At 49.4% G+C, this 23,052-nt stretch overlaps 1 protein-coding gene and 1 long non-coding RNA gene across 5 annotated transcripts in view; both read left to right on the forward strand.

Annotated features, from left to right (window-relative positions):
- Positions 1-1,814: 1,814 nt before the first annotated feature.
- Positions 1,815-23,052, forward strand: part of CAMSAP3 (calmodulin regulated spectrin associated protein family member 3) — a 44,164-nt gene continuing 22,926 nt past the window's right edge. Inside the window, exons 1-2 of one of the 4 annotated variants that reach the window (XM_082213645.1) lie at positions 1,815-2,180; positions 20,278-20,543. In XM_082213645.1, coding sequence (XP_082069771.1) covers positions 2,033-2,180; positions 20,278-20,543 — 414 coding nt within the window. In that variant the 5' untranslated portion in view covers positions 1,815-2,032. The remainder of the gene's footprint in view (positions 2,181-20,277; positions 20,544-23,052) is intronic. The other 3 variants (XM_082213646.1, XM_082213647.1, XM_082213648.1) reach the window with 3 other exon arrangements.
- LOC309527120 lies at positions 2,616-6,115 on the forward strand. The gene is made up of 2 exons (XR_014217113.1): positions 2,616-2,712; positions 6,010-6,115. It is a non-coding gene; the product is annotated as an uncharacterized lncRNA (long non-coding RNA).

The raw sequence follows: 23,052 nt of genomic DNA on the forward strand, positions 1-23,052 counted from the left end.
ATCCTTCTCCACGAGTTGGTCTACTCCTTTTCCAAAGTCATCTAAGTGCCAGACAAGTTCTGATGGTAGCAGATTCCATGTGTAGAATCAGGATTGCCACCAACTCCCTATAAATCCTGGGGTAGACTGGGTGATTTCATTGGTGGGAAAATAGGAACTAAACCCAGCCATGTCCCACTCACCCTTAAAAAAATGTTTCTTCTGTTCAAGCAACCTCAGCCAGGAGAAAACTAAATGGGGCACAGAGAGGATGAGGGGTCTGCTCCTTTTTTTGCATAGCTGTCAACTTTCAGATTTGAAAATAAGGGATCAGCAGCCTCGAAAATAAGGGATCAGCAGCCTCACCTGTCCCGGGGACAGTCTACGGGATATCTAACAATCCGGGATAGCAGCGGGAAACGGTGCTGGAATAAGGGAATTTCCCAGAAAAAAAGGGAAGGTTGACAGCTATGTTTTTTGGGTATGCTGTGCTTTACATCTCCTCCCTCTTCAGAGGAATCTGTAAGATACAGGCAGAGTCCTGCAGTCAGCATCATGTCTGGCTGCAACCAAAAGCAGTGGCCTGCCACCAGGAGAACATTCATGCTGAATCCGGCTGAGGGCTCATTTAGTATAGCGTCCCATTGTCATTGTGGCCAGCCAGGTTCCTGTGGCAAACCATTGCAAGAACATGAAGCATATCAGCACTCTCTCCACTTTTTAAAAAAAGTTTTTATTAAAGGTTTTCTTGGGTTACAAAAGTATTTACAGAGTCTCTGTTTTCCATTCATAGAATCTTTTCTACAGATCAATTATATTTGATGTGAGACACTAATGTTGTAGACACTCTTCCCCATTTGTGAACACCAACAAATGGTATTCCGAGGCATCCTGCCTCTGACAGAGGGAGGACATTCTAGTGAGTCGCCATTAGTAGCGTTGCCCTCAATGAATTTCTAGTGTGCCTTTAAAGCCACCTTTGCGGAGTCAATTCTAAAAAAAATATTTATCTGAATCTACTCCCAGTTTCATTGGGTACCCCAAATTCTAGTCTTAGAGGAGAAAGAAAAATTTATTTCCTCCATTTATAATTTTATACACTTTTATCATTTCCCCCTTCTTCTAAACCACAACACTCCAAAACGTTTAGCCTTTCCTTGGAGTGAATGTGCTCCAACCCACTTGGGTGAACCTTCTTTAAAATTATTATTTTAACAACATCCTTGTTGGGAAGGGCGGGAGAGAATCAGAACTGGGCTTAAAGTTAATTCCGGGCAGCGGACAGCAAGAAGAACGCAGAGCCGGACACGCACCACGTACTACTTGAATAAATGAGAATTTGCGGGAAGGGGCCAGCGCGGGAGGCCACCTCACTTTCCCCGCGCCCCGTGGGAGGGTCATGCCTGCCTCCCAACATGGTGGAGGTGTGCATGGGAAGGCGGGCGCGCGCGCGCTCTCGCTTGCTCCAGCCCAGGCTGCGGCTCCTTTGTGTCTCTCCCTCTCCCGGAGAAAAGGGCTGGGGCGCTCGCTTGCAGCCTAGGCAAAGAGGAAGCGTTATGCCAGGAGGAACGGGTTGGTGGGGTGGGGGAGAGAGAGGGAGGGAGGGAGCAGGAGGAATCCCAGCCTCCTCTTTGCCGCGTGTGTTTGTAAGTAAGATCAATGGAGCTGCAGGCTCCCCCCACCAGCGCCAGGCGGCCTGCTTACTGCAAGGCGCGCACGCGCCCCACCTACCCGGGGCTGCAGCTCCATTCCACCCAACCCTCTTACACCGCCGCCTCCTCCTCCCCCCCCCACCGCCCACCCGGGGCAATTACCTGTCTGCAAGCCCCGCCCCCGCGCTGATTGACGGCCCGGATCACGTGGGGGAGGGAAGAGGAGCAGGAGGAGGAGGAGGACGACGCCGGGGCGGGCGCTCGCACCTGGAGCTGGAGGGGAGGGAAAACCGGACGGGGATGCGCTCGGCTGGGGCCGCCGCTACCGCCACCAGCTCGTTCTGCGCCGCCGCCGCCGCCGCAGCAGGCCGAACTCAGCTCCTGCGCCCGGTGGAGGGGCCATGGTGGCTGCTGCCCCTGCTGCAGCCGCGGCCATGAGGAAAAGCTTCCTGGTGCCCGAGATCAAGCCCTTGGATCAGTATGACTTCCCTCGGGCGCGCAGCGCCGCCAGCCTGGCCTGGGTTCTCGCCAAGGGCTACGGGGGTGCAGGTACGGCGGGAGCCCCGCGCGGGGAAGGGAGCGGGCAGCCCGTCGGCGGGGTCGGGGTTTCTTTCCCTTCCTGATCTCCCTTCCGAGGAGGAGGGGCGGGATCTCCAGTGGCTGCGTGTGAGTTAAGGAGAGAGGAAGCCGTGATTCCCGTCCCCCCCTCCCGCCTTCGACCCGATCTCGCCCTCCCTGGCGGCTTGCGGGCTCCTGGGTTTGTGTTTCTTTTGCCTGCTCCTCCCCGGCTAGGATAATATGTCCGCCTCCCCATGGCGCTCGGCTCCGTGGGAATGCCCTACCTGCTATAGCACCCGGGGAGGGATGGGATGGGATGGGGTGGGCTGCCTTGGCAACCAGCCCTGCTGCTTCCATCCCACCCTTTCAGCGCTAACAATGGGCTCCGCTCGGTCGCCGCCTTCTCGACTAGATAGCCCGGGTGGGGCTGAGGTGGAGGGGGGGCGGCGGCTAGAGTCTGCTCCTTTCTTCCTGGCGAGGGTCGCCTAATGTCTCTCCCCACGCAGGTGCCGGGCTTCCCCAGGTGTGGACGGAGCTGTGATTAGGAGAGGGGAATTGGCGTCTGGGCTGGGAAGGGGCCTTTTTTGTAGGTCGAAGTGGGGCGTGTGAGGGGAGGGGGAGGCTGCCATGATAGCGGAGGGGTGGGTAGGTGTGCTGCCATGTCTGCTGCAGCTCCTTTGCTAAGAGCAGCCCTGGGTAAACCTCAGCTCCCCCTCCCCTTCACTGAGCTCAATTCCTCCCTGGCTTTTTGTGTTGCCTTTTGTTTAACTGTGTTGGCAGCACCTGCATGACTATCATACTGTTAGGTGAGATCAGAGCCGAAACACGCTCTTCCCTGGGGTCCAGCTGGTCTGCGGAGCCTGAGGGTGTCAGTGCCGCCCCACCCTGCTTAGTGACAGCATTCACTGGCAGAAGCCGAGAGCAGGGCGCTGCTGTTGGTGTTTACCTTTGCTAAGTGGCATTATTTTGTGGCGTTAAATTCCTCCAGGGGAAGCCCTGCCAATGGGTGCCACCAGCATGGCCCCAGCTGTGGAGCTGTATTCTGAGGCTAAGCTGTGGCAGCTGGAAGGCAGGGGGGGGGAGAGAGAGAGATGGGAGGTAACTAGTGAGGCTTCTGGGCTTGTACTTGATCCTCTGGTTTTGCCATCTCGGTAAGGGCTACTCAAGGACCACTTTGCATCCTTAGCTTGGTCCTCTTCAGCTCCTTGGCAATGCTGGGCCCAGGACTGTGGTTCCTTCTTTGGCAACCCTGGGCTCTCCCCGCTGTTCCCTTTGTCTCTGCCAGGCCTGGAATTAATGTTCTGTGAGGATTTGCAGATTGGCGTTGCTTTCATGCATGATGGAGGAGGGGAGGGGAGGGGGAGCAGACAATCCCTAGTGGGGGATTGACCTTCTTGCTGTTGCTTCATAGAAGTGTGTGCTCTTTGTCGCTGCTCTGGTGCCCCTGCTAACCCAGATCCCTCTCCTGGCTTCGCCCTCCCTGCTGCCAAGAGGGTGGTGGGCCAGCCTGTGCGCTTTGTGTTCATTGAGAAGCCATGCTTCCTTAGCGTTGCTCCACAACTGTCAGACTTGTAAGATTTGCAGGGGGGGGGGGAGAGCGTTCTGTGGATGAAGTAGCCTAAGCACGTCTTATATGGCAAGGTGGAGGTGTGGGTAAGTGAGACGGCCCTTGACAGTGGCTTCTAAAAGTATAAGGAGCTCCATGTTGCTGGCATATCTGTAGCCAGGAGGCTACCAGCTAGTGTGTGACAGGCCTTCCTCATTGTATATGGGCTGCTATGGGGAGGAGAGGAGAGGATGACGACAATCCTCTGGGGCTGTTGACCTGAAAGTAACATAATAAGGTTTGAAGCCTGCTGGTTCACAGCCAGCTCCAGAGCTGGGAGCAACAGGAATGGCTTGCAAGGTTGTGTGACAATGAATAACTAGAGTCTCTTTCCCTCCCTCCCGCAACTGAGGGCTTTTCTGCCCAGAAGCTGTTTTCTTCTTAGAGACTAAATGTACCCTGCTTCTGGGCTGAGGTGGGAACCACCATTCCGTGAAGCAACAGGAGGACAGTGAATTGCTGTGCTTGGTGGATGTTGAAGTGCCTTGTGTGTGTGTATTCACAGGCGTGTATTTGGATGACCAGTTCTCTCATTTGGAGTTAGTGTAAATATAGGATCTGGTCAAGCCCAAGCGAGAACAGGTTCCCCTTGTCCCTGCCCTTCCTTGTCACCCCGATGACACACCAAACAGTACACTTTGGTGGTGGAAAGGAGAGAGCCTTGTCATTTGCCTTGGATGGAGGCCAGGGCTATCAGCCTGGCTCAGCCAGTGCTGGGTTCAAAGTCTAGTGAAGTGTGTCGAGAATGTGCTTGCTAGGGTTTGCCATAGTTTTCCGGATAGAGCCTGAAAACCCCTACGGCCTGCAAGGCAAGCCTTTATGGAAAGGGCACCTGCTTGCCTCACGTCAGAAAATGCACATGGCACTGCTAGCATCTGCTCCTGAAATAAGCTACTGGTCATGGTGGGAGTCATCAGTCGGCCTCAAGCCAGGGATTTTGTGCGACTGCTATATGATCTAAAGGCACAGTGTGGGGGCTGTAGAAAGTTAATGTGAAATGGCAAAAATATACCTGGCAGTGGCTTTTTCAAGTTTTACACGACTAAATTTTAAGTAATTTCAGTATGCATTTGAAAATAAAGATCTGTAAGTGAAACTGAGTGCCAGCTTGCTTTACTAGACACACTGCTGCCTGCACTTATTTCTTCACCAATAAGTAAAAGAGCCAGATGCTTTTAATTTACTGAAAGCCAAATGAGGAAGGGACTTGGAATTCCCTCAGCCCAACCTGTAGCTACAGGGCCTGTGATCCAATGCTACGTATTACTCAGCTGAGACATCCGGCAACTGGTCCCTTTCCCATAACTGGGTCAGGAACTGGCTAACCTCTGCCAGGTGTCCTGATTGGCATTGCTGTGTTTGTTGCACACCCAAAGCAGTTGCTAGTAATTATGTGCAATGTTGTAGCACCCGGAGGTTAATTCCCTATATTACCGTGATCCCTTTTGTGTTCGTCCACAAACTGGGGTAATCCCCACCCTCAAGGGTTTGTGGCAAAGGGTGGGGCAGGAAATGGAGGAGGAGTGGGAGTGACCAGAGTGATGCTCACCAGCTGAGATAGGTGTACACACGCAAATGGCGCTGTGGTCTAGACCACTGAGCTTCTTGGGCTTGCTGATCAGCGGTTCTAATCCCCGTGTCAGGGTGAGCTCCCGTTGCTCTGTCCCAGCTTCTGCCAATCTAACAGTTCAAAAGCATACCAGTGCAAGTAGATAAATGGGTACCACTGTGGTGGGAAGGTAAGCAGCATTTCCATGTGCTCCGGCACTTGTCATGGTCCTCCGTGCGCCAGAAGCGGTTTAGTCATGCTGGCGATATGACCCAGAAAGCTGTCTGTGGACAAACACCAGCTCCCTCGGCCTGAAAAGTGAGATGAGTGCCACACCCCATGGTAGCCTTTGACTGGACTTGACCATCCAGGGGTCCTTTACCTTACCTTGGCTAGTGGGAAGGGTCATAGCTCAGTGACAGAAGCATCTGCTTTGCATATAAAAGATCCTGTGTTCAATCCCTGGTATATTGATGTAGGACTGGGAGAGATTGCTGCCCAAAGCTCTGGAGCTGTTGCCAGTCAGTGTAGAGAATACTGAGCTAGATGGACCAATGGTCTGACTCAGTATAAGGCACATTTCTATGTTCCTGGTAATCCAGTTAGGAGGACTGAGCCCTGCTGTCCCATTAACCACTGATTCAGTTTCACTTGCTGTTCTGTAGGTTAAACAGGTGTGGCTGTCTGGATATTGACTCTTGTCTCACCTTCACCCCGTGGCAAGTTTTTCCTCCACCAAAGACACCAAGAATAAAGCAAAATCTCAACTCATGGGCAGCTTATCCTTCAATTGCTCCCTCAGCCAAACTGTACCCTGGTCTGTAGTGCAGGCATGTGAAATGAAATGTTGCCCCTTTCCCCCAAATGGTGATTTATATACAAATCAAACCCTGCTAGTTTCACCCAGTCCTGAGCCATAGCGGATGCTTTTTGCACTTTAGCAAAACTACCTGGCATCTTGAAACCACAGAATGGAAGGCCTAAAATTGATACACAAAGCCTAATACAGTGGTACCTCTGGATACGAACGGGATCCATTCCATATCCCCGTTTGTATCCTGAAGTGAACACAATCTGCGTGTGCGCGGGTCACGATTTGCTGCTTCCGCGCATACGTGTGACACCATTTTGACTGCACATGCGCGAGCGGCGAAACCCGGAAGTAATGTGTTCCATTACTTCTGGGTCACTGCGGAGAGCAACCTGAAAGCGCTCAACCTGAAGCATATTTAACCCGAGGTATGACTTTATGGGAGAAGAAACAACATTGCTCCCTCAGCCAAACTGTACCCTGGTCTGTAGTGCAGGCAGCGGGATGGAAGATGCATGGGTACAGCAGTGCTCTGTACTTCAATGTCCCAGGTACATGAATGCTTTCTGCCCTCCTAGAAAGGCACCTGAGGCTTGGATCATCTAGTTGAACTCAGTCCAAGGATGGGGCTCCTCCGGCCTGGTGCTAGTCAGACAAGATGGTGCTGCCCAGCCTGGGCAGTTTGCTCTGCTGTCCATTGTTCTGTAAATCCATTTTGCGACAACTGGGACCCATGGCTATTTATCATTTCTGGTGAATGGTGGCTGTACCTATTCTTTGGGTGGTTCTCAATGTCTTATTCCTAGTATATGGCATTTGGGACTGCAGAGCTCTTGAGTTCAAGGCCCTGCTTGGCTTTGGAGAAATCATCATCATCATCATCTATCAGCCTAACAAACCTGATGCAGCTATGGTGAGAATAAAATAGGTGAATCCATGAATGCTGCTTTGTGCTTCTTTTGGGAGGAGACCCGGCTTAGAAATGCAGATAAGTAAGTGGCATATAGATGTCTTATATCAGGCACCCCCAAACTTGGCCCTCCAGCTGTTTTGGTACTACAGCTCCCACCATCCCTAGCTAATAGGACCAGTGGTCAGGGATGATGGGAATTGTAGTCCCAAAACTGCTGGAGGGCCGAGTTTGGGGATGCCTGTCTTTTATGAAAAAAGGACAGGATAAAAACCTTCCTTTTCCACCTGTAAAATGATTGTCGTCTTTAGCCTTTCTATATATATTATTTTGCTAGCCCTTCAAAACATTCCTCTGAATCTTGCCCTTGTGTTCCTAGAAGGTAATCTCTGAGTAGAACCTTTTACTACTTCTTTGTTGTTTTCTTCAGTGAGTGAAGCTGTTTTTTAAAACAACAACACCTCATTGCCAATTCCTATTTAGTTTATGTTGATTCAAAAATCTAAGTCCTCCTTTTGATTCTTTGAGTGCCTTGCTTGTTCCTTGTTTTTGTAAAGCTACTTTGGAGCTGTGTGCAATTACTAGAGGCCCTGGATGGGGGCGGTGCCTTGTCATCAGCATAAAATATCAACCTTATTTATTTAATTTGTCACTTTTTTCACAGAAGTGACTCAAAGCAACTTAAAAAAACAACATTAAAACCAAGCATTAAAAAAAAACACCAAGAATGAAATAGGAACCGATCCAGAAAATGGTCTACGGATGTTATTTTACTGCTTGCACTTCAATTAGTCAAGGACACTCGTTTTAATCCTGCCCTCTGTGGCGTCCCAAATTCCTTTGAACTTTTGCATTATCTACGAAGTTGAACATATTACCTGTTTCTGCGAGTAATGAAAATGCTAAATAGCACTATCCTCTAGGAGATAACTCCTTTTGGACATCACACAACAACGCCTCCAGGCTCCCCCCCCCTCCCCACATACTTTTTAATGCCTTATTGGTTGTTCTTGTGCAGCTTGAAAGAATAAGGGTTGCTTTCCTCATGGTAGTGCCCTCTGATCCACCTGCCAAAGAATGTGTGGAACCTTCTCCTAGAGACTAACCTACTACAGAGTGACATTGATGGGGCAAGGCCATGCCTCAGTGCTAAAGCATTTGCCTTGAGCACAGAAGGCCCCAGGTTCAATTCCCAGCAAATCCAGGTAGGGCTGGGAGGTACTCCCTGCCTGAAACCCTGAAGAGCCTCTGGCAGTCTGTGTAGACAATACTGAGCCTGATCAGCCAACATCTGACTCAGTATAAGGAAGCTTCTTATGTTCCACATTGGTTTGGTCTTGGCAAGTCCATGTTGGTTGTTAATGATCACCTCATTTTCTTCTACATTACATATATTCATTTTTGATGAATTTGTTCTCATAACGTCTTATAGGTAAACATTGGGCCTGTAATCTCCTGGTTTCTCCTATTCTCCCTGTTAAATATAGATGTGGTAGCTATTTTTTGCTAGTCTGCTGGAACCTCACTTGTCTTGAGAGATTTCTCAAAGATGACTCTTAGCAGCTTTGAGGTTTATACTACTAGTTCGTTTAGCATTTAAGGGTGTATTTTGTTGGGAGATTGATGCAGATATTAACTAGTTCTGCCATTCCTTTCACATCTCTTTGATCCAATCTGGCAACCGTGTGTGTGTGTGTGTGTAGGAAACTGAAGTGAAGCAAGCACTGAGGAGTTTGACTCTTCTTGTGAAAAAGGACTGAAACAGGTATGCTTCGGTCTACTCTGGTGCCGTTGGATTTCACTTGTTGACCATGAAGTTGTGTATTCATCTACTATGGAATCCTGTTCTGTGGACCATTTTACCTCATTTTGGTGGGGAATGCCTTACCATGTCAGGCTAGATTGGCACAAACCGAATCCTCTGCTAAGTGCTTTCTATAGTAGTCTGAACTGATGCCAGGTCAGTTATTGGTAGGATCCCTTGTTGGTACTTCCCTGTGATCATCCGGTCCTTTCTAACTGTGCCATAGATGCTTGTTGCTGATGGCCTATTTTTTCCCATTGGCCCTGCCTAGCACTGACCTGACAACATGGACAGCTGTATATGCCCTGTAAATCCTGTGCTGAGGAATTTTGAACCTCTGCTAGGCTTTGAACAGTAGAGAACCCAGAGGTACTCTCTATCTTACAGGTGCTCAATCTGGTTCAGGAATTATGACTGCAGGCACATCCATATTGCCATATATCAGGGATGGGGCACCTTTTCCAGTCCAAGGCCCTCATTTCCATCTGTTGTGAGGGGGTTGTCAGTGGTGGGTGGGCCTGGAGGCAACGGTGGGTGCAGGAGCACATGTAAATGTTACCTTTGTACAGCAGGCAAGCTTCCACATACAATCCTCTTTTGTCTGGACAAGGAAGAGGAGTTATTAAGGAGACACATTCCAACCAGGCAGAAGCCCTTTGTGTGTGAAGCAGTGCCAGTGGGAAATCTGGCCTGGAAAGAGTTCTGAGGGCCAGATACAGAAGCCTGGGGGCCACATTTGACTGCCCCAGGCCTGATGTTCACCACCTGTGCAAGGCGGGTGGGAAAGATAAACAAGATCCCAAATTAACACTCCACAACAAAGGGGTTGCCTTGGTTAACCTTTGGGATATTAGCAAAACTATTGGTTGCTATTGCTATTTTACTTTTAGAGCCTGCCTTCAGTTCCGTTCTGCAGCTTGGACCTTCACTTTTCCTTCCTGTGGTACCATATTATGCAACCCACCTTTGCTGGGATGCATAAGCCCAAGAACCGCCACTGGAAAATGGCACACACATGTCATAAGGGGCTCTCACTCTTAACATTATGCTTTGTAGAAGCTGACCTGCTGCTTGACCTCTATTCACTTTCAGCAGGCCCACCTTACTACCTGCAACTCAGCGTAACCCTGAATTTTGCCTATAATTGCCTGTGTGCATGTGCTGTCTGTGCCCTTGCTGTTGATTGCCTTGCCTGTTTGCTTAGTTTCCTTCCCGTGTCCCTTGACTTAAGCAGTCCTTTCTCTCTTGTAAGGAGTCAGAAACCACTGGTGGGAACGAGGTTCTCCCATATTTGTAGCTATGGAGAATGTCCTTGCAGGTGGGAAGAGGTTTGAATTCTGCTCCGTCATGCCAGCTAGAGTGGGGTGGAAGTTGCCTGACATTTCCCAGCAACTCCCCTTTCTTGGCTGTGCCTCCAATCTAGTTTAACCTGCTGGAGGCACCTAACATGACCATGAGCTTGACAGCCTTTGCCTCTTGGTGCTGGAAAATGGGTGGGTTTGTTTCGCTGCTGTGCTGATTGGGTACGAGATGGTGCGAGAGCTTCTCCCAAAATGCAGCGCACACCCACTTCTGTCAAGGACCTCACTTAGGGAGTGGCATTTGGCATAGCAGTTTTTCATTTTCCGCTCTACCTCCACTCCTGGCAATCCTATAGATGTTGCTGGACTCCAGCTCCCACCAGCCCCAGTCAGAGTGACCAGTGATCAGGGAAGATGGGAGTTGTAGTTCAGCAACATCTGGATGGCCACAGGTCAGAGGATATTTTCCCAACCATTTCCCAACCATTTTCTGTATAGTAGGATGTTTGTTCAAAGAAAGGGCTGCCAAAATGACCAGTGGGCTGGGCCAAGTCCCCAATGAGGAAAGTTTCTAACATTTGAGAGTGTTTTTTAGCTGAGGAAAGAAGCAAGTAACGTGGAACATGATAGAGGTGTTTTAACACTTTTGCATGAGAGAGAGAGAGAAGTTCTTCTCCATCTCTCGTAATATTAGAATCTGGAGCTGTCCAATGAAGCTGAATGATGGGAGATTCAGGACAGACACGGAAGTACTTCACACAGTGCATAGCTAGTACTATGAAATTTGGTCCCACAAGAGGGACTACCAATTTGGGTGGCTTTAAGAGGGGATTAGACAAATTAATGGTGGATAAGGCCTTAAATGGCTGCTCCTCACGAGGGCTTTATTATCTCCCATATTGGAAGCAGCATGCCTCCGAATATGTTGCTAGGGAGCATAAGCGGGAGGATGGCGTCCTGCTTGTGGGTTTCCCAGGTTGGCCGCCGTGGGGAAACAGGAAGATCCAGCAGGGCTCCTACATGAAATTGAAAGCATACAGCTGTCCTGTGCCTTGATCCTGTGCAGGCCTATTGACATTGTCTTGCAGCTGGCATGCCTCTGGATTTCATAAGATTGCCCCTTAAGCTGCTGGCTGCCTCTGTGCCCCTCCCTCTTGCCTGGCTGTAACCCTGCCACAGAGCTTGAGCTGCGACCTTGGCCGTATGAGAGGGTGGGGGAGGCAGCGGCGGCTGCCCTGCTTGTTTTTCTCTTTAATCCGGCTGCTTGGCTAAGGCTCCCATATGCAGGTTTCCCCTGCCTCAGGAATGGTTTCTGGGCTTGAGTCAAAATGCCTTTGTCCCTTGAGTCCTGTATCACACTCTGCTTGTTGCCTCCTTCAGTGTACCTGTCAGTTTCTGCTTCTGATCTGTTCCCAACACCCTCTAGACTTCTTCAGTCAGAGAGCCTCATGCCAATGGTGGGCAGAGGAAATGGGGGTGAAGCAACAAATTTAATAATAATAAAAATAAATTTTATTATTCATACCCTGCCCATATGTACACTAGGCTGGTTTCTGTGCACTCTTACACCCTTTTCTGTCCTCCATTCAAACAGACAAGAGGCATTATCTCAGAGCTCAAGGATGTAATCTAGCCATACAAAAACCTTCAAGGAAGGTACAGAGCAGGTTTGCATGGCACCCTGATAAAAGTCTCGAGGGCCAGGTAGGCGCAAAGGGCCACATTTGGCCCCTGGGCATGGGGTTCCCCTTCCTACTCTAGAATATAAACTTATCCATGAAGTTTACGGCAGGGAGAAATTACCTCCCTCACCCATCTTGCTTGTATTTGTTATTTTATTTGGAATATTTTTATTCTGCCTTTCTATCAAGAAAAGACATTAATAATTGTAATTCCCTGAAAACTTGATTCTATGTTGGGACCGAGAAATTTAGGCCCCTGTCTACAGGGACAGTAGAATGTGGGGGCAGAGTTGGCTACAGGTTTTCAGATGGTGGTCTACGAGCGCCATTGAGGTAGACCATGAAACGATTGTGAATGTCTGTACTTTGGCCTGCACATGATTTATACTTTGTTGGCAGTGGAAGGTAAGGCCATGTTGATCGGGAGTGGATAAGGTCCAGTGATGTTCTGGCTTAAGGCCTGTGATTTTCATTATATGGTGCTGGTGCAGTTCACTCATTTTTACCTTAAAACAACAATTGAAGGAACTCTTCTCAGTGCCTTGACCTATGGCTCATTATTTTTATGATCAGGTTCTGGTTTTGAGAATGCCAGCCCTGAAGGATGAGAAGTTTATGAAGTGGTTTGTCAAGATCCCCAACAATTTTCAAGTGGTCCATTGGGGGGCGGGGAAGAGATTGAGAACTGACTATACTTGTTGAGGAATAAAATGAGCAGGGCACAATTTTTGAAATCTCCTGCAGGTTAAAAACAAAGGGCATTATGGGGAGACGTTCTAGCCTAACTTCAGCTCTCTGCCGTGCTAATTTTCTACCAGAAGGGTTTCTTTTTTTAATGGCAAAGCATTCAAAGATGTAAAACCTCCATATCTATTAAAGAGCACTGCCCTATTTTACCACCTTGAGACTTGACCACCTCAGTCCCTTGCTATGTATTGATCTAGTCTGCATATCTGACTTTCATTTCCTCTGAGACAAGTGTCCTTCTGATTAACATTACAAATACAGTGGTACCTCGGGTTAAGAACTTCAGTGTCACACTAAGGAGATTGTTCAGTCAGAGGAAGCATTTTTAATCTCTCCTCTGCTCCACTGCGCACTGTTCTGGGGGGTTCTCCCAATCCCTCCCGAGCTGTTTCTGGGGGTGAGGAAAAGCTCCATTATGATAGCAGGGAAACTCTTGCCTGGATTTCTGCTAGTGGGACCAGTTACCTGAATCTTGCCTCGTGTTTGCCTGCTTCCTGGTGACAGCAAGTTCCATCTTTCCTCATGAGTTTTCACTACACTGTTTCGCCCTCTTCTTAATTTGTTCAGACCTAACCTTCCTGAGATGCAGGCTGTGCTGTTGCATCAGTGCGATCATTTCTCACTAGAGTTGCTGTATGGACGAGTGCTTTAGAGGAAGCACCCTGTGCTGGGAAGTAGAGTCTGGGTAGCAAGCCTGGAATCATAGAGTTGGAAGGGACCACAAGGCTTGATGGATAACGGCAAGGATGTGTTTTGTATGTGTGTAATGTAGCACTGATGTCATTTCAGGGCACAGTACTTACACCCTGGAGCCTGTGTTGCATGTTGGGGCCTGTTGTCAGGTGGAGGTGTGGTGCTTTGCCGGAGACAGGTTTTGCCTTCGCCCCTCTGGCTCTTGCATAGTTCCCGGGGCACTCTTGTCACGTGTAATTGTACAAGCCCCTGCAGCTTCAGACTGCAGCCGAATAGGCTTGCTGAGGCCTATGGATGCTCTGTGGTGGGGCAGTCTGAAGCTGCTGCGCAAGAGGTTGGTGCAAGGCTCCTCGATTCATTCCCTTTCTGGCCTTACCTGCTGGGACTGAGGACTGATCTGTGAGGCACGTGCCAGTGATTTCTGGATGGAATGTGATTCCTGCAAATAATGCCCACTTCCTGTGTCCCAACAAACTGCTAAACCTGTGCTAGAATTGTCATTTGAGGCACTTCAGGGCACATTCCCATCATTAAGTCATGACTTAACATGGATTAGTAAGTGCTCAAGGTGTTTTAACCACATGAGTCTTTGCTACCTAAGGCCCAAACTGCGTGCTAATTTCAAACATGTATAATGGTAGCTCAGGGACCCTTTTGGAATAGGGGGAAAAACCCAGTTTCCGGTGGAGGCTACTGAAAGCACTTGGGAGAGCCAATCCATTTTTCTCGTGGCTGTCCAAATCTTTCTCTCCACCCCACCAAGGCTTTTCCCTCTGCAGGGTTTCAGATGCAGGTGTCTGAAGGCCAAACTAGATGTGGCTTTCAGTGCATCGTGGCATGTGGTGTTAGATATGCCAGTGAGGGATTTCTGTGGCTCAGTGGTAGGCCATAGGGTCAGCAGCAGAGCATCTTCCTTAGATGCAGAAGGTCACAGGTTCAGTCCCTGACATTTCCAGGAAAAGCTGGGAGACGCTTGCCTGGAATCCTGGACAGCCCCTGCAAGTCAAGGTGGACAATATGGGTTAGGTAGACCAGTTGTCTAAGTAAGTATAAGTCGGCTTCCTATCTTTCCACAATGCAAATATTTGCTTCAGAATATTTGCATTAGGACCACAGCAAGGAAAGGACTAGTTAAGCTCCCCTTCCATGTCTGGTACACAATAATTGGCAGCCCCCTCACCTGTGATGCTATTTGAATTTAAAAATAAAAAATAAACCTGCATGTTAAATGCTTTGTGTCTGGTTTGGAGTTGAGTGAGCACTACATTGCTGGGAGCGCTGAGGCTGAGAGCAAGGACTGTTAGCTTCCTTTCCCAGGCTTGGGAGTTCCCACTTCTCTGAAACATGATGAGGCTCTCATTTGGAAGGTGTTCTCGTTGCACCATGGCGTGTCCCTGCTTTTCTGAAGTTTGTTTGAAGGAATCGGCACAGTGATATTTTATTAAGTTTTTGCCGGCATTTCCCCCTAAGACCTGCGGGCCCAAAGCTGATCCTAATCATATGCTGCCACTCATCTCCCATTGCAATTATGTCTCCATGATACTTTTCTCTCTGTGTCCTTTGTGGCTACAAGCTTACCACATTGGGATGTTGCCTGGCATCATTTTTGCTGCTCATTAAAAGTGCAAAAGCTCATGCCAGGATGGCTGGGGGCAAGGGAAGAGTAGTGTCCCTGGATATAATTGCTGGAGAGCTTGTGTTGTCTGGCCTACTCTTTGTGGTTCAGATTCTTTTTATTAAGTCAGTGGCCTGTGTGGCACAGTAACTCCCTGTCATGAGAGCTGGGCTTATACCTTTCTAGCACCTCATTGAGTATCAGATTAATATCTTAATGTGAAGAGCAAACTAGACGTGACATTTGTTCACTTGAATGTCTGATTTTAAAACAAGAAGTAGCCAATGGTGTTTTTTTTGGGGGGGGGGAGAGACTCTACCCAGATTGGGACCATGGCATGGGAGACAGAGGGGCTTTAAACCTTTGCCTCCCACTACAGTCCTGCTTGGAATTAGCAAATAACCCCTCTCTATATCTGGTTTTTGTAAAAATCAGAAAACTCTTGGTGCCTATTTTCCTCACAGTCCTTCCTTGCTTGCTACCTTCTTTCCATTGTCAATAGCAGGTGTGAGGACCTGATTCTAGTAAGTACCCTAGTGGGGACAAAGGGTTAACACCCCCTGTCCTCCCCACCCCCACCATGGTTTCTATCCAACTTTGTTCCCTCTGCACATGCTATTTATTTCAAATTAACAGCCACACAAATCAAAGCCAAGTGCCAAATGTCACATCTGATTTGTCCCCAGGCTGGCAAGGCCCCCTTATCAAGTAGCCCCTTCATCTGTTGTGAAGTACAAAACAATAATATCCCCCTTGAGGTTGGTAAGCAGGCTCTATCTAACTTTCACCATATCTAGTCTTTCTCCTTTGTCTTTCCTTCACATCTGGTGTGGTAAAGAATTCAGATTCGAAAGATCAACCTTGGTTTGGAGCAAACTCTCCTCCCTTTGTAGCTGAGCAGGTCCATTTCTGTACTCCACTCATGGAGTTTCTGACAATGGTTCTGTGCAGTGAGCAAGCTGCCATCATTTTAAGTTTCTTTGCAATGGGAAAGTGGTCGTTGCTGCCTGTCATGTAAAAAGGGGCTGATCCCTTTTCAATTCTCAACTCTGGATACTGCTGAAAAGGCATCCAGGACAGAATGTGAAGAGACAGTAAAACCTGTTGGCTTCCTAATCCTTAGAGCTGCATTACTCCCCACCCCAAATATTGGGTTTGCCTGTTGTGCAGAGAAGCCGCCCATTGTGGTTGCAGATGGGGGAGGAGAGGACACGGGTCAGTACTAGCAACCATGCTAGCCCTGGGCAATAATTGATGTGGGGTGGGTGTGTTGTGTGGCAGGGACCCAGAGTATTATACATAGCCATTCATGTCTAGGCTGACCTCTTTGCACTCTCTTAGGTTCTGGGCTACTATATGCAGGCTCCGCTTTGTGCTTGTCCCCCTCCAACAAGAAGTTTGGTAATGATCTTCGTGTCTATGCCAATATTGGTGAGCATGTGAAAAGCTAGACCTTTTGGCAGACATTTCACAGATTGCTCAGTTGGTAGAGCACAGGACTTAATCTCAGAGCATGGTTTCGAGCCCCATGTTGGGCAAAACTGTTACCTGCTCTGTCTATATTTCTCAGTAACAACATGTGCCCCCCTCCACAAGTTCAGCTGTGCTTGGGAGGGAAGCTGTGCTATTCACAGCCTAAAAGATTTGACTAGGGACTCGTGTGTGTGTGTGTGTGTGTGTCCCACCACTCTCCTTATCCCTCCCAGCCAAAGTAGGCTGTTCCCAATGTTGGATGCCCTGAAGACTTGGAGGTGGGTGGGATGGGCTTTCTGCCAGGAGGGGTCGCTGGGCTTTGTTAGTTTGGGCTCTGAGCCATGGGGCGGGAAAGGAGCTGGGACTGCAGCCACAAGTCTGGTCCCGTGCAGTTGTGTCTGTGATCAGGTGCTGCTGAATCAGCTGGCGAAGCAGTTCCACCTGTTCCCCTTTGCACACTCGCGCGCTCAGGAATGTCCCGTCCCTCCCAGCCCTGCTCACTGGCAGGAGCTGACACGTAGATCTCCAGTCTCGTGGCCTCACCTCTTGAGGAAACAGCTGGTATAGCGCGTGCGTGTAAGCCTTGGCATGATCTTCCTGTCAGGAAGACGCTAATATGTCTTGCTTTCCCTATACCTGCCATCCGCAGGCCAGAGTACCGCAAACCCAGTGGGAGGAAGAGAGCTTACAGTTTCTGAAGGAGGAAGGAGAAGCTTGTACTGCTGCCGTTTATTACCGACCCTGTGGGAGGCCTGCTTCCCAGTTCCTCCAAAAGCCTGCCCCTTTCCCAAAGCAAAAAATGGCCCGACTTCTCGCTTAACTCTTTAAATATAATTGGCCTCTTGCAATCCAGAGGCTAAACACAGGATTCCCAGCCTCTGGACACTCCACTGCCCCCTGAAATAGTGCTGCGATAACATTGCAGATCCCCTTTCTGTCGTAAGCCTGCAGAGGGTGGATGTGTCTGAGCCTGCTGTTGTTAATTGTGTTGTCAGGGTAGAAATTAATACCCTCCTCTTACGGCTGGATGCCAGAGCTCTTGCAGTGGGTGCCCCCAAGCTATTTGTCTGCTCTGCACTTGCTTGTTGGGGTGTGTGGTTTGCATGCAAGTCCCCAGCGGATGCACAGCCAAGGCTGCCCCGTGAGGCTCCATCTCTGCCTTCTGTCCTGTAAGGTTTTATCTGAGATCGGGAGCACTCGCCTAGCATTCAAGGGAATCTGGCTCCTCGCCATGCTGTTCCTTGCTTCTGCCTTTTTCCTCTTGGCATGCTAGGGGAAAGGTGCTCAAAAGAGGCAGTGCTTCTGGTGTGGAGATGAAAGTGCATGAAGGGGGAAACCCCTTGTCTCAAAATCACAAGTGTTGCCAAATCGCATCCATCTGGGGATGCTGTTCCAGTGTGTGCATGTTTTATGATGCCAGGAGACTTGTAAGGTGAGGGCAAGGAGGGATTAGTCTTTCCCTAGTTGCCTCATATGTATTCCAGGGATGGACAGTCTTTTTACCCCCAGAGGCTACATGCAGCGATGGTGGGTGCTTACATACATGTACATATCACCACAGAGATATGTGCGTACATCCTCTGAAAGCAGCAATTGTGGTGGCTAGCAAGTATGATACTTGCTTTCTTTCCTTGCTCAGAGGATAATAATAAACTACCACCTCAGAATGAGCAGCTGTGTGGTGTGCTGTGAGTAGCACAGTTTACGTACTTCTACCAGTAGTAAAATTCAGCAAAATTCAATTGGCATTGGGAGTGGGTAGCTTGGGAACACACAGTGGGCTGCATGTGGCTTGCAGTTTGCTTGTGTGTGATCTAAGATGGTGACTTGTGATGCCATCATGGCCAGCCTTGGCCATCAGGAATGTTTGTTTCTGTTCTAAGCTCTTGACAGCACTAAGGAAAAGGCTTTGGGAAGAGCGGACTTGTCCAAGTTCCTGGGACTTTATTTTATTTTTCAGAAGCTATTGTTCTTTATAGACAGGCCAGGAATAAATTAGGGAAAGTATATTAACAGGCAATGAATCTGTGCAGCATGTTTTGGCTTTCCACATTTGGGGAGGTGACGTCATTGCCGTAAGTTTCCCCCGAACCAATGAGTAGGGCTGGAAGAGGCCATGCAGGGAAACCTTCCACTTTCTGAAGTTGGCATGTCCACCTGGCCATAGGAAGCGAACAAGGGTGCAAGAACCTTCAACCAGCCCACCCTCCAGGTATGCCAAGGCAAGTGTGGGGAAGCTGTGCCCACCACCAGACGTTGCGGGACTGTATCCTTGACCTATGGATATGCTGACTGGGGCTGATGGACATTGGGAGCCCAGCAGTGTTTGTAGGCCACAGGTCCCCCCCTTCCCGCTTCAGAGCTCAACTACTTGGGGCACTCTCATGTGCTGTGAGTAAATCAAAATGAGGGACAGCTTCCTTTCCACTGTAAGTCCTTTACCAAAAGGACCAGGAGCATGCCAGGCACTGCAGCCAGCCCTCACTTACCCCTTATTTGCCATGATCACCCAGAGGTTTTGTGCCCTAGATTCCTAGCTGCTGGTGATATCGTCATAAATCTGTGACCAAGGTACTGGTTAAGTGGGTGGGCCAAACAGCAATGTTGGTGGGCCCTGGTATGATGCTTTGGGCCTGGTAGCTGCTTGAGCATGGGTAAGCAAACTAAGGCCCAGGGGCCTGGATCCGGCCCAATCGCCTTCTAAATCCGGCCCATGGACAGTCCGGGAATCAGTGTGTTTTTACATGGGTAGAATGTGTGCTGTTATTTAAAATGCATCTCTGGGTTATTTGTGGGGGCATAGGAATTTGTTCATTTTTATTTTTTTCAAAATATAGTCCGGTCCCCCACAAGGTCTGAGGGACAGTGGATCGGCCTCCTGCTGAAAAAGTTTGCTGACTCCTGTGCTGCTTGCGGATGCTGGGTGCTGCTTCTGGCCCTGGTCCTGAACGGTGGGATTCACCCTGATGCAGCCTTGAGCCACTGCATGTGCCTCTAAGTGGTTCTCAGCCTGTGGGTCTCCAGATGTTGTTGGACTACAACTCCCACCATCCCTGAGCTCTGGCCTTGCTAGCTAGGGGTGATGGGAGTTGTAGTTCAACAACATCTGGGGACCCAGAGGTTGAGAAAGGCTGCTCTAACTTGTCTGATTCCCCCCACACCCAGACTGAGAGGAGTAAAAGAGACAACCTATATCATTAAGAATCACCTGCTGGCCTTGATTTGGAAGGCTTTTCAGGATCCCCTGCCTGCTGTGTGCCTGGGCTTGAGCCCACCTCCATCTGTGGAACTATTCCCCCCCTTTAACACTGGAGACAGGCCTGTGGGGACGGGAGAGACAGCAAAAGGCCCTGGAGGGGGACAATGTCATTATATCTGCAACACCTCCTCTCTCGGTATAATTTTTCATTGCATTTCTACCCCATTCTTTATTAGGGGAACCCAGGGGACAACGTACATAGGATATCTTTTTCTCACAACAGTTCCTGTGGGATAAAATAGTCAAGGCTTCCTTAACCTGGTGCCCTTTAGATGCCCCCCCCCAGAACTGCATTGTCCATTACTGTCCATTGACCATACTGGCTGTGACTGATGGGAGTTGTAGTCCAACAACTTTTGGAGGGCACCAGATCAATGGGGAGATGCAGATCTGGTGTCTGAGCTTCAGGGTGGATTGAGGATTTATACTTGAATTTATTGCACCAAAATCCACTCTCTTAGCCACTGCAGCTCACTGACTTGGGGCAGATAGTGGTGACAGAAAACTAATAGGGGTACTGAGGATCAGGAGGCTCTGGGGGTTGGTGTGCAAATGATACTGTGAGGCAGATGGGATATTTTAGAGAGGCTTGCTGAGCGCAAGGAATAATGTGACTGTTTCTCTCTCTGTGTGTACAGAGCACATCCCTGCTGAGCTACGTGAACCCTTCTATACAGACCAGTATGAACAGGAGCACATGAAGCCTCCGCTCATCCGCTTGTTGCATTCGTCTGACATCTACTGCCGTGCCTGGCGCCGGGCCCTGCCATCGGGCGCTGATGGCGCCCCTTCCCCCAAGGACAATGCTGCCTTGCTCCAGCTTCTGGCCCATCGTGGCTTGGTGCCCACCTTCCAAGACAAGCCCATCAAGGAGACAGATCTGCACCACAAACCAATCAGACTGGTAAGTCCACAAGCTTGGCATCTTTCCAGGGGTAAACATTTTGACTTGGTGCTCTTGCAGAAGGAGGGGGACGTGTACTGTTTGTTCAAACTGGAGTGGGTGTTGGTGTTGGTTGCTGGAGAATGGAAAGAAATTAATTGCCCTCCAACTCTCAGCTGAAACCAGGAGCTCAGTTAGTGCCTTTCCAGAATGAACGTGGTAGGATGGTTCCTTCTAAATTTTAGTGGGGTGCTATGATGTACGGGTGGCTAACTTGCAGTTCTTCAGTTGTTGTTGGCCTCCATCTCACATCGGCCCCTGCTAGCATGTCCAGCAGTCAGGGGTGATGGGAGCTGGAAGTCTGGCAAGATGTGGACAACTGCAGGCTGTGCTGACATGAGTTGGAGGACCTGCTCTTTGAGGATTCAGGAGCAGAGCTAAGTTCATCATGTTCGCTTTCCCCACTGTACTGCAACAGTGTGGTGGCAGAGGCCGCGCTTGTGGTAGGCTATCCAGGATATCCACAACTTGCACACATTTAACTTGTGTGCATTCAGCTTTATGCACTTGGCAAAAAATAAAAAAAAGAGATGAAAAGGGAGCAGACATCCAGGAAAAAAGGCTTTGGCAATCCCACCCACCATTGTACCCAAGGTGTTTTGACGATGCACGATTTTGGCTTTAGGCATGATCCCCGGAATGTAACTCCCACGTAAGCATTAAAAATTAGTCTATATATATATAGAATTAGTCTATATATATATAGTCTATATATATGCCTGGAGCTCTGTGATCTGGTATCATGATGACAGTAGCACAGGCTTCACTAGATCTGGTGCTTTCCGGATGTTTGGGACCACCATTCCCCATCAGCGACTGTGCTGGCTGGGCCTGGTGGGAGTTGTGGTCCACAGCATCTAGAAGGCACCAGGGTGGCGAAGGCAGCATTAGTGGCTGGGCGCTGCTGTACAGAGGAAGAGCACTGGCTGTTCTGGGCATATGTTTGATGTAACTGATGGTTTGGGGGAGAGGGCAGAGAAAAATATTTTCTGTGAAAGGATCCCCCTGCCACCAGCCCAAAGGCAGGCTCTGAATTGTGGGGAGGACGCTCGCTGCTCCTGTTGACGGCCTCGTGTAAATGCTGCTCTCCCCAGCGCTGTCCTGTCCTGTGCAGACGCATGGTGGAGGCCCTGAGGGTGACAGACAAATCCCCAAAACTCCTTCCCTCCTCCCTCCCTCCTTGCCTGCCTCTGTTAATACAAGGAGCGTCTTCTGTGGCGCCACAGCTTCAGGGTGGAGCCTTTACAAGCTTAGATCCCAGCCACCCCGTGGGAACCCCTTCCCTCATCTCTCTGTGGGTGGGGAGGGCTGAGGTGTGGCTAAAGACAGGAGAAGTTTCTTTCTACCCCCCCCCCAAGGTCTTTTGACTCTCCCGCTTGGGAAGCTGAAGCCTCCTGTTGCTCCCTTCGAAGCCCCGTTGGTTTTTAAAGTGCTGATATTGTCAAGGAGAAAAGATGGGCAACAGCGCACTAAAGGTTAGATGGCCAGAATTAGGAACATCTGCCTCTCATGCCAGATGAGGCCACTGGTCCCTCCAGCTGAGTGTTGTTTGCACTGACTGGTAGCAGCACTCCAAAGGTTCTTCCCTCCCTGGAGACTCCCAAGGATTGAACCAGGGACCCTCTGCTGGCAAAGGAAGTTATTTACTGTTGGTCTAAGGCCCGGCATGCACAAACATCTGTACACGTGTGAGAAGGAAGGTCCTCTGTACAAGCGGCTAGTCCTTTTTCACTTGTACACAAGCACATGGGAATTCAGGTTTTCTTTAACTTCGGTGGGACCTTAGTGGTTTGTATCATAGCAAATCCTAAGAAGGCGGGAGAACAGGATAATATCCTAGAAGGAAGGGTGCTTTTTTGTTGTTGTTCTGGTTTACTGTTGCAGGGGCAAAACAGGGGCCTGGCTTTGTATCTCCCCTTTTAGAAGCACCTATAGCTAGCTGGCTCAGAGTGAGTGTGGGGTTGAGCAATAGTAAGTGAACTTGGGGGAACTTATCTGCAATAGCTGACAACTCCACATCCTATCTCCCTTTCCAGTTTATCTATTTTCAGGAAGGGCTGTTGTGGGGAAGGGATGTGGTTGGGAAACACTGCGGGTGTCTACCTCTCCCCTCTGCAAGAAAACAGATGGGGGGGGAGAGAGCAATGAAGGGTGGGAACCGTACACTTATTTAGGTGTGAAAGGCAAGAAGTGTGTGAGAAGGGGGGGGGGGTTCAGAAGGAGGCTGAGGTTGGAGTCTGTCTGTCCCTCACACCGAAGCCCACCCCACTTTCTATGAGGGTTTTTAAAAATGAGAATTGTTGAGGTGTTGATACGAGAATTCCAAATGGATACACATTGGAATGTGGTTGGGGGGGGGGAGTTTGCTTTTGCGGTGGAGCAAAGGAAGACCTGGAATATGGGGGAAGCAACACAAAGCCAGCGCTAGGAAGGATGTACAAAGGGGGCTTGGGGATTTCTGCTTTCTGCT

This window comes from Podarcis vaucheri (genome assembly GCF_965113315.1).
Source record: "Podarcis vaucheri genome assembly, chromosome: 2".
NCBI lineage: Eukaryota > Metazoa > Chordata > Lepidosauria > Squamata > Lacertidae > Podarcis > Podarcis vaucheri.